The 11,683-nt window shown below is 44.6% G+C and overlaps 1 protein-coding gene and 1 pseudogene across 3 annotated transcripts in view; both read left to right on the top strand.

Annotated features, from left to right (window-relative positions):
• The first annotated feature begins 609 nt into the window (after nucleotides 1–609).
• Nucleotides 610–1,601, top strand: LOC126942559 (peptidyl-prolyl cis-trans isomerase FKBP3-like; annotated as a pseudogene).
• Nucleotides 1,602–5,577: 3,976 nt separating this feature from the next.
• ERO1B (endoplasmic reticulum oxidoreductase 1 beta) overlaps nucleotides 5,578–11,683 on the top strand; it is a 169,135-nt gene continuing 163,029 nt past the window's right edge. For 2 of the 3 annotated variants that reach the window (XR_007721575.1, XM_050770073.1), the window contains exon 1: nucleotides 5,599–5,933. Coding sequence is in view for 2 of the 3 variants with exons in the window: in XM_050770073.1 (XP_050626030.1) it covers nucleotides 5,832–5,933 (102 nt within the window). In the remaining variant the exon portion in view is untranslated. Of the gene's footprint in view, nucleotides 5,934–11,683 lie in introns of all 3 variants that reach the window. The other variant, XM_050770063.1, reaches the window with a different exon arrangement.

Below are 11,683 nucleotides of genomic sequence, written 5' to 3'. Positions count from 1 at the left end.
ATTGGTATTTGCCTTATTTGAACACGGTTCAAACAGTTGGCTCCATTTCTTTGCCCAAAACTTAGTGACTGGCACAAGTGTGGGCTATGGTTGGTTTATACTTCCAGTTGTTATAGTTCATGATGTACAGAAATATCTTTCGGCTGAAATTATATATGTAAGGAGGCAGCTTGAGGCTAAACTTAATAGGCTTTAGTGGCCCAGCCAGAAACAAAAACTAAGAACCCATGACTGTATTCTCTCTCTCGGACACCCCTGTGACCTACTGTCATGGCCAAATCAATTACATATTATCATTGCTTACAATGAGGGAGTTATGCTGATTGACATAGCTAGCCCTGCCCTATCTCAGATTAGGAAATACAAGAGGTTCATAAATTCTTCCATTCAAAAAATGTGGTCAGTTTTCCTGTACCTCACTTCCAGGTAATTAGGTTCATCTAACCAGGTTGATGATAGTTAATCATAAATTACATAAGCTACGATAGGCATACTGTTGCCATTTCTGGTCAGCCAGTGTCCCGATGCATGCTTTTTGGTATACCACAATCAAGACATCTGTGGGAACTGCAGCCGGCCGGCTCAGTGAGGCACAGGCAGTGGGGGAAGATGGCAGCAGCCATTCCACTGCAGGCGTGAACCCTGGAGCAGCTGCACAGTAAGCACCTGCCCAAGAAGGACTGTATCAAGTTTCTGCAGGACCACAATTCAGATTCGTTTCTTGCAGAACATAAATTATTAGGAAACATTAAAAATGTGGGCAAGACAGCTAACAAGGACCATTTGGTTACAGCCTATAACCATCTTTTTGAAACCGAGTGTTTCAAGGGCACCAATATGGTAAGTGTTTGCAAGTGAAAAATGTGACGCTTAATGAAGATAAACCCAAAGAAACCAAGTCTGAAGAGACTCTGGCTGAGAGTCCACCAAGATATGCAAAATCTGTTCTAAAAAAGGGAGATAAGGCAGGGCGCATTTGCTCATGCCTGAAATCCCAGCACTTTGGGAGGCCGAGGCGGGCGGATCACCTGAGGTCGGGAGTTCGAGACCAGCCTGACCAACATAGAGAAATCCAGTCTCTACTAAAAATACAAAATTTGCTGGGTGTGGTGGCACATGTTTATAATCCCAGCTACTCGGGAAGGCTGAGGCACGAGAATCACTTGAACTCAGGAGGTAGAGGTTGTGGTGAGCTGAGATCGCGCCACTGCACTCCAGCCTCCAGCCTGGGCAACAAGAGCGAAACTCCATCTCCAAAAAAAAAAAAAAGGGAAATGAACAGCAGTGAATAACATTTCTCCTTTTTGGAAGATGGGGAGATGTTGTTCACGGCTGGTATACAGGAACACTACAAGATGGGACTGTTTTTGATACTAACATTCAAACAAACTCAAAAAAGAAAATACTAAGCCTTTAAGTTTTAAGGTCAAAGTGGCAAAGTTATCACAGGATGGGATGAAGCACTCTTGACTGGGTAAAAGAGATAAGCCTCAATCAAAGAGTGAAGCAGAATGGGCTTATGGAAAGAAAGCGCAGCCTGATGCCAAATTCCACCAAATGCAAAGTTCGTTTCTGAAGTGGAATTGGTGGATACTGATTGAAATAGCAGTGCTTCAGCTCTAAGGATATCAGCAACGATGATAAAACTTGGCCTTGAAGAAACTTATGTAACTAACTAGAGTTTGTTACTATTGGAAGGGAAGAGTCACCTGGAAAATTCAGTTAAAAGTAGTTTGAGGTGGGCAAATCACGAGGTCAGGAGTTTGACACCAGCCTCGCCAGCATGGTGAAACCCCATCTCTAGTAAAAATACAAAAAATTAGCTGGGCGTGGTGGCGCATGCCTATAATCCCAGCTACTCGGGAGTCTGAGGAAGGAGAATTGCTTGAACCCCGGAGGCAGAGGTTGCAGTGAGCTGAGATCGTGCCATTGCACTCCAGCCTGGGTGACAGAGCAAGACTCCGTCTCAAGAAAAAAAAACAAAACTTGTTTAACCTGATCCCAACTTTTCAGAAATGTAATCCCTTATAAATCCCTGAAGTCTAAAATGTTTTACACTATAACTGTGTAAAATACTGGTCAAGGAGAACTTTTTCCTTTTACCTCATGTTGTAAACTAAATGGCTGAATAAAAACATATATACTTGGGGGGAGGGGCGTGGAAAGACATCTGTGATAATGTGATGAATGTGTGAATACAAGCTGAGGCAAAGGAAGTGAATTCGAATGCAGTACTCAATAAGAACTCAACATCCTGAAGGAGACATCTGTTGCCTTTGTCTGATCAGCATCCCTTTCCCCTCTATTAAAAATAGAAAGTTGTTTGAGGCCAGCCTGGCCAACATGGTGAAACCCCATCTCTATTAAAAGTACAAAAATTAGCCAGATGTGGTGACACACTTCTGTAATCCCAGCTCCCCTGGAGGCTGAGGCATGAGAATCACTTGAATCTGGGAGATGGAGGTTGCAGTGAGATCACACCACTGCACTCCAGCCTGGGTGACAGAGTCAGACTCCGTCTCAAAAAAAAAAAAAAAAAAAGAAAAAGAAAAAGAAAGTAGTAGTTTGTGCAGCTACCTCTGGCTCATTTCTTGTGGTCTGTAGGACTGTGAATCAAGGTGCTCACATTCTACCTTCTACCTGCAAGCTAAACTCCAGAAAGAATGTGAATTTTGATAGGAGGGACAGAAGACTAAAAGCGATGGGAATCGATAAGTATAATGGCAATGCCCTAGAAGAGACTGTTCAATCATGAGTTGTACTCTTTAGAGTCCCTGAATTCTGTCCTAATGGACTTACCTTTCTAGAGGTGTGTGGTGAAATCTTCCTCAGTACCGTAAGCAATTTGACATTTTTTTCATTTACTATTTCAAAAAAATTAAGAGTTAGAGCTGATTTTTGTGGCGTGCAATCAAAGGGGTTTAGTTGTCTGCACTTTCTTCCTGTTTCAACTTCTAACCACAGCCTTAGGAATGAGAAGGTTCTAACAGAACATCATCTGCAGGAAGCATGGGTGATAGCACATCGCCGCGGCCTCTCACAATGCCAGTTTCAGTGTAGCTGATTTTAGGGAAAGCAGAGGTAAATCAGCCAGAATGAGAGAACAAAGAGGAGGGCTGCCTGTTCACAAAGGAACAACCCCGGCATAGCACTCATAACAATGAACACTAAAACAGATCATGACAGGCACCACTCTAAGTGAACCTTGGTACACTGATATCTCATGACAAATACCTGCTATTTCCAATTTCACTCGCCAAGAAAAATCTCATTTGTCCCTCGAAGTTATGTGTCCGGCTTCTGAGCTGAAAACAAGCAAACGGGGAGGTTTGTTGCTGTGACTTTCTGGATTCTGTAACTAAGAGGACAGAAGCTATCTGACCCCTGTCTGCATTACAGTTCCCTGTCCATTTTGTCTCTCTCTCTTTCTTTTTTCACTCCACCCCCGAACCACTTTCTTCCTTTGTTCTTTAATAACAAATATTTCAAGCCTCTGGAAGGCCATGAATTCTGCCTCTGATATCCAGGCACTAGAGAGTCCTTAAAGAACCTGAGATTTTATAATAGGAAAATTTATAACCCACAATTTAAAAAAAAGTTTTGCATAACAAAATCCCAGGAAGTATGTGTTATTGACAACATCAAATGCAGCACAGACAAGGAATCTTTAAAAAAGTCTACCAAACTTGATAAAAAGTTTCTCTTATCAAAAGCAGATTTATATGAAGGGAAGAAGGCAGCGAGCAGATAGGAAGTATAGGTTTGGAAGAGAAAAGGAGACATGGAAAAGTCGCTGGAAAAACCAAGCAACAATTTTTTTTTTTTTTTTGGAGACAGAGTTTCTGTTTTGTTGCCCAGGCTGGAGTGCAATGGCATGATCTCAGCTCACCGCAACCTCCGCCTCCCGGGTTAAAGCAATCTCCTGCCTCAGCCTCCCAAGTAGCTGGGATTACAGGCATGTGCTACCTTGCCTGGCTAATTTTGTATTTTTAGTAGAGACAGGGTTTCTCCATGTTGGTCAGGCTGGTCTCGAACTCCCGACCTCAGGTGATCCGCTCGCCTCAGCCTCCCAAAGTTCTGGGATTACAGGTGTGAGCCACCGCACCCAGCCCGTTTTTTTGCTTTTAAACTAGGGAAGATCTGGATAGTTTGGAGGCAGAAGGGAAAGAGTTGCTGGAGAGGAAAAGGACAGGCAGGGCTGGCTTCATGGGCATGTGATCTGTGCAGTCAGCAACCCCAGGACCCTGCATTTGGTTTAATGCTCTGCTGGTTCTGAAAGGTATAAACCACTATGTGGTAGGCTAATTAATGGCCCTCTATTTATAGATCCTTATCCTAATCTCTGGAACTTGTGAATATATTATCCAACATGGCAAAAGGGACTTTGCAGATGTGATTAAGTTAAGGATTTTGAGATAGGATGGTCTGTAACCAATGTAATCACAAGGGTCCTTATACAAGAGAGACAGAAGAGCTAGGGTCACAAGAGAAGGCATGTGACGAGGGAAGCAGAAGGAGTGAAGAAGATGTGACCATGAATGTGAGGTCATGAGGCAGGAAATGCAGGTGGCCTCTGGAAGCTGGAAAAGGTAAGGAAACACATTGTCCCCGAGAGCCTCCAAAAGCAACACAGCCCTACAGGTCCATTTTGGACTCCTGATCTCCGGAACTATAAGATAATGAATTTCTTTTGTTGTATGCAACTAAATGTGTGATAGCTTCTTATAGCATCAATGAGAAACTAATACTTGCCACATAAACACAAGGGAGATGTATTATTCGTTTTGTAGAAATCAAAGACATTAATAAAACTAATAGCAGTTACCATTTATTGAGTACTTCCTAGGTGCTAGGCACTATACTCAGGTTTTTCTGCATCTAATCTTATGTAGCCCTAGAACAAGATATGGGGTGGGAATTAAGGCCCAATAACTAACTAGAATGTTTTAGAGTTGGGATCTGCGCCCAAACTATGTCACTCTAAGTTTTTCTGTTTTACCCCATCCCCATATTTCATCATAAACCTTTCGGTTTGTCTTCATTCTTCAGCATGTGTTATACTTGCACGTGTCAATCTAGGAGTCGGGCGGGGGCAGGGCAGGACATGACATCCACATCTAGGGTGCATGAAATTAAAAAAAAGCCGAAGCCACTTCTACAAGTCACAGGTGGCTTACATAGGCACCCACAGCAGATGTCAGGCTACAGGAAAATGATGAGACAAAGAATACGCTTCAGACCGAAAGTCAAAGATCCCGCACCGTTAGTTCCTAACTCTCCCGCATACTGGGTGAATCCTGGAGCCTGGCGGGAGCCACAGCACGGACCGACGCAGGGAGGTCCCCAGCCTGGTTTCCCGGAGAAGAGGTCGCCCCTCTTCCCCCGCCCGCACCTCCGGGTGTTTTGGAGGCCCGCGTGGTCCCGCCTCATTGGCCGCCGTGGAGTCCGAGGCCTCGGGGAGGCGGAGCGGCTTTCGCAGTTGTAGTTCCCGAGTCCTCTAGTTTGTCGGCTCCGCCTTCCTGCCGCAGCGCCTAAGCGGCCTCCCAGGACCACAACTCCCACAAGGCCCCGCGCTCGGGGGGCGTGGCCGATGAGCCGAGCGAGCTGGGGGCGGGGCCGCCTGGGGGATGATGTAGGGGAGCTCGCCTTTCCTGCCTCACTCGCAGCTGCCGGGTATTTCGGAGAGTCTCCCGCCTCTGGACCGGCGTGCAAACCTCTGATCCTGGAGCCGCTCGGCCGCTGGGAACCGTCCCCTTGGGTCGTCGCCCGGGCCGCCCGCCGTTCCCCGGCCCCGAGGGACCCGGCTGGCAGCGGCGTGGGGAGAGATCAGCATGAGCCAAGGGGTCCGCCGGGCAGGCGCTGGGCAGGGGGCAGCGGCCGCGGTGCAGCTACTGGTCACCCTGAGCTTCCTCCGGAGCGTCGTCGAGGCGCAGGTAAGCCCGAGTGATGGCGGGCCGGGAACCCCCGGCCGAACACCCGCGGCCGCTACACACGGGCCGTGGCTGTGGTGCGGGGAGGGCCAGGCCGGGCCGGGCCGGAACAGAGGTGATTTCTGGTGAGCAGAAAACCCGGGGAGCAGAGACCTGACCGTCCAGTGCGGGAAACATCTGCGAACCGCCCGCAGGGCGGGGGGACGACGACACTCCGGGTAATGGCAGTCAAAAGAGGACGATGGTGACGGTCCCCTGAGCTGTTTTCGTTTTTTCCTCTCGATGTTTTAAGCGGCTGGGAGTGTGGCGGGAGATGAGACGGGCATGAACCCCCTCGGCTGTCTTGCGAAGGGGTCGAGCGCCTAGAGAAACGGTGTCGTCCTTCCCTTCAGGAGTTAGCGAGGGAGGGAGACTGAGAGTAGGGGGCACTCCGCAGACCCCCGAGGCCCCGCCAGGCTCAGAGGAATTGGGAGGGGACAAGACTTCACTCACTTGAACTTTCGGACTAGAGCTTTCTGGGCTTTTACCCTTCCTCGAGCACCTTCCCTTGCTCAAGATTGCTTTGTTTTTACCCAGCTGAGCTGTGTCTGCCAAGTGGCATCGCCACTTAAGTCCCAGTACGAGACTGGGGGGTCTGAGTCTGGCGTTGTGGCTCGTGGATGGAGGCTCTGGCTCAGGCAGTCGTGAGGTGCTGGCTGGTTGTTGATGTGAAGAGATGATTACAAGTGTTCTCAATGTGCTAGAAATCCGAGGCTTAGCTGACCAGATCCTTTCGCCTTCAGAGAGGTGTTTGCTTCTATTCAGTAGAATTTGAATTGATTGCCAGGTGCTGCTGCCTGTTGTCTGCACCTGCTGCAAGGGCCAAAAAAATAAAACGAAAGTCTCAGGGGGCCTGATAATGAGGGGGAGATGTCATTTGAAGCAATTAGTGCTCATCTAAGAAAAATTGAAGGTTGACTATGAGTGTAACCGTGAAAACATGTTTTTCTGAATTGAGTCACTTTATTTCATGGTTTTATGGTACCCTGCACTAAATCCCAGAGTGCCTGAATGGTCCATTTGTGTCTGTGAACCATAAAAATAAAAGGGGCAGACTTTTTGGTGTTGGGGAACATGTTAAAATGCAGATTCTCCGGCCTCCAGATTATTGATTGAATGGATCTGGAATGTGGCCCAGATAACAGCATTTTAAACAAACATTGCAAGTACAGTAACTGTAGCAAAGTTATCTTTTGATTACCTCTTGGACCTCACTTGGAAAACACTGAAATAGAATAGATAGTGGTAGTCTGGGCAGACTTACGAAAGTACATTTTCCAAATTGTCTTTGGCAAAATTATTTTCTAGTCACTAGTTTCTGAGTGAAATTTACAATTAGATATTTTTCTAAAATGAGATTTCCCATTTTCTCTTTTTATATAGCATATGTTAATTTATGCTTATCTAGAAACTTCATTTTAGATTTTTTCATTTACCACTAATTATGTGTAACTAATGTTTTATAATTTCACCTGTATTTTTAAAATTTTTGCATAGAGATGGGGACTTACTATGTTGTAGGGCTGATCTTCAACTCCTGGCCTCCAGCAAGTTTCTTACTTTGGCTTCCCAGGTGCTGGGCTTACAGGTATGAGCCACTGTGCCTGGCTTGCCCCTGTACTTTTAATTTCATTATATTCAAATGAATATAAATATAGTTCAACAGTTAAAGATTTGTGAATATTTGAAGTAGCATTGTGCCAACAGTCTTCCAAGTGAATATATTTGGTTTTTGTTGCCAGCTGTACTTTCTTTCTTTTTTTCTTTATTTTTTGAGACAATGTCTCGCTCTGTTGGCTAGGCTGGAGTGCAGTGGCATGTGTTGGCTCACTGCAACCTCTGCCTCGCGGGTTCAAGCAATTCTCCCTGCCTCAGCTTCCCGAGTAGCTGGGATAACAGGTACTTGCCACCCCACCTGGCTAATTTTTGTATTTTTGTTTGTTTGTTTGTTTAGTAGTGATGGGGTTTTGCCATGTTGGCCAGGCTGGTCTCGAACTCCTGACCTCAGGTGATCCGCCTGTCTCGGCCTCCTAAAGTGCCGGGATTACAGGCATGAGCCACTGCGCCAAGGCCACCAACAGTACTTTCTACTGTACTGTTTTGCTCTTTTTTTTTTTTTTTTTTGAGTCGGAATCTTGCTCTGTGTCACCCAGACTGGAGTGCGGTGGCACCATCTTGGCTCACTGAAGCCTCCACCTCCCAGGTTCAAGTGATTCTCCTGTCTCAGCCTTCCAAGTAGCTGGGACTACAGGCGTGTGCCACCACACGTGGCTAATTTTTTATTTTTTAGTAGAGATGGGGTTTCACCACATTGGCCAGGCTGGTCTCGAACTCCTGACCTCAGGTAATCCACCCGCCTTGGCCTCCCAAAGTGCTGGAATTACAGGCGTGAGTCACCACGCCTGGCCTGATCATCTTTTAGATAGTACTTTAATCTGTAAGATGGTTACAGATTATCTCATTTTATTTGATACATCTCTCCGAAATGGGACCATTGAGATAACTGAAGTTCAAGAAACGTAAATGTCTTTTTTTTTTTTTTTTTTTTTTTTTGAGACGGAGTCTGGCTCTGTCGCCCAGACTGGAGTGCAGTGGCCGGATCTCAGCTCACTGCAAGCTCCGCCTCCCGGGTTCCCGCCATTCTCCTGCCTCAGCCTCTCGAGTAGCTGGGACTACAGGTGCCCGCCACCTCGCCCGGCTAGTTTTTTGTATTTTTTAGTAGAGACGGGGTTTCACCGTGTTAGCCAGGATGGTCTCTATCTCCTGACCTCGTGATCCGCCCGTCTCGGCCTCCCAAAGTGCTGGGATTACAGGCTTGAGCCACCGCGCCCGGCACGTAAATGTCTTAAATGAGCGAGTGACATTACAGTGGAGCCATAATGTGGAACCCCTTCTGGTCTATACAGTATGTTGGTATTTTCAATTCTTTCTAGTATAGAAAAGCAGAAGGAAAACAGGAAAATCAAAAAGTGGAATTCAGCCAGTTCTTTGACTTCATCCATATAATAAATTGGTAGAAAACTAACTGATAAAGGGAAGAATTAGAATTTTTGAAAACTATCTCTGTTTACAAGAAATCAGTCATTTAAGGAGATACATATTTTAAATGTTATCTCCTTCCAAAATAAAAGCAGAAAAATATTTTTGAGCACACAAAAGGATACGCGTTTGGATATCTCATGCCCCATTATCTTATAAATGAAATGTAAATATACTTTGTACTATGGTGAAGCACTGGAAGCTAAAGGCATAGTGCATACAAGTGATAGAACAATCTTCCTTTCAAAAGTAATTTCAATTAGATTCTGAATGCATTTCTGAGGTGGTGTAAAATTAAGGAATACACAGAACCCCTCAATAAATGAAAAGCCAGAAACTTAGAACTCAAATAGTGCTATACCAGTCCGTTACTCTGAGAGCTTCTCCTGAACCCTAAAGATCTTGAGCTACTTTAACAATTGCATGGAGTGGAGTGGGCAAGAAATAGCCCTGTGTCTGCCCAGTGAGAGGAAACTAATAGGAGGCTCCACCAAAATTCATTTCTCATTTACCCTTATATTGAGGAGGTAGCTGTTTGGAGCCTGCACTTCAAACAATTACATCCTCAATATAAGGGTAAATGAGAAATGAAACCCATTCTAAGTAAGGGGAATGCAAAGAAACTTGCTAGGAGAAGTGGGAAAGAAACTTTGAGAATTTGTTACCATGAGTCAGTCCTCACGCAGGTTTGCAAGCCAAATATTTATGCTTGGAAAATTCATAGCAGTCCCACATTTGTATGCCTCAGGTTACTAATAAAAGCAAATATCCATCACATCTGGAGGAATTTATTTTTAACTCAAACCTTGAAAAATTATTGAAGATAAAGTGCCAAGAAGACTAAACAGCTAGCAGTAAAATATCACAAAACACAAGGAAACAGGGCACCATGAATCAGATATTAGACACAGACAACAGAAACAAACACATAATGACCTTAGGTTCTGAAATTATCAGATAGATAATGTAGTATCACTATGTTTAATGTGTTCAAATAAAAAGAAACTTGAAGTATAAAAGGGAAAAAAGATTTTAAATAATGGCCAAAAAGATTTTAATAGTAATGAATTAGAAGTTCTAGAACTGAATTTTAAAACTCAATGGATGGATTAAATAGCTGATCATATCCAGCTGAAGAAATGATTATTGAATTAGACAACCATTTCATGTCTTTTTTCTTTCTCCTTAATCCCCCATCACCTTTTCATCTATCCTTACTCTCAGTTCATACCTTACTAAAATTGGAACAATCAGAAGAGAAATTCCATAGAGTAACTGACATCTATCCATTTACTAGTCTCTGTACCCACGTATTTTGACTTCCTGTTGGTTACCATTGATGAACTGTGTGCCTTTATCAAAGGCAGTCCCTTCACTTGCATGTGAGGTCTCATTCTTTCTTTCCCACTCACGGACATGGCTCTAGTAATCTTCTCTTTCTTTCCTGGATCATCAGTTTGTCCTTCTCAAATGGAATTTTACTGTCATCATGTATTAGTCCATTCTTTTTTTGTTGTTGTTTCCTGGAGTAGAGTCTCGCTCTGTCACCCATGCTGGAGAGCAGTGGCTCAATCTCAGCTCACTGCAACCTCTGCCTCCCAGGTTCAAGCAGTTCTTATGCCTCAGCCTCCCGAGTAGCTGGGATTACAAGCTCCAGCCACAATGCCCGGCTAATTTTTGTATTTTTAGTAGAGATGGGGTTTTGCCATGTTGGTCAAGCGGGTCTCAAATTCCCAACCTCAAGTGATCTGCCTGCCTTGACCTCCCAGAGTGCTGGGATTACAGGCGTGAGCCACTGTGCCTGGCTTAGTCCATTCTTGTATTGCTATAAAGAATCACCTGAGACTGGGTAATTTTTAAAGAAAAGAGATTTAATTGACTCACAGCTGTACGGGAAGCATGGCTGGGGAGGCCTCAGGAAACTTACAATCGGGGAAGTGCTGCACCCTTTTAAACAACCAGATCTCATGTGAACTCACTATCGGGAGAACAGAAAGAGGGAAGTCCACCCCCATGATTCAAACACCTCCCACCAGGCTCCTCTCCAACACTGGGGATTATAATTTGACATGAGATTTGGGTGAAGAGATAAAGCCGGACTATACATCATAAAACATACTGCTAATTTTACTGTTTTAAAGTTATCTTTTGATCCACATATTCCCTCTGCCTTTGCCTATTTTTTCTGTTCCCTCTAGAAAAATTCAAGAGTTAGATTTAATTTATTCTTACTATGCTGGTTCTTCTATTTTTCAGCCCTTTCTAATCGGACTTTTGCTCCTACCACACCTCTGAAACTGCTCCTGGCAAGGTCACCAATATCTTCCTTGTTGCTAAGACCAATGGTTGGCTCTTAAATCTCAGCTTTACCAATTGACGGCATTTTTTCACAACTCATCACTCAATCTCCTTAAAATAATTTTTATTCTGACATCCTGGATATTAAACTTTTCTGGTTGTCTTCCTGTCTAGTGGACCAGTCTGTCTTAGCATTTTTTCTTTGTTCCTCCCCTGCCCTTGACTACTAATCGTTTGAACCTCGGGGTTCAAATCTTGTACTCTTTCTTCTCATTATCTTAGTCATCTCTTCTGGTCTCTTAGCTTTAAATACCAGATGTACAGTGGACTCTCAGTGTTAGTCTCCAAGACTAGGATTCTCAGCTCTAGATCTATGT

The sequence above is a fragment of the Macaca thibetana genome, chromosome 1, assembly GCF_024542745.1.
Source record: "Macaca thibetana thibetana isolate TM-01 chromosome 1, ASM2454274v1, whole genome shotgun sequence".
Taxonomy (NCBI): Eukaryota; Metazoa; Chordata; class Mammalia; order Primates; family Cercopithecidae; genus Macaca; species Macaca thibetana.
The sequence above is the reverse complement of the archived record's forward strand: the minus strand, read 5'-3'. Positions and strand labels throughout refer to the sequence as shown.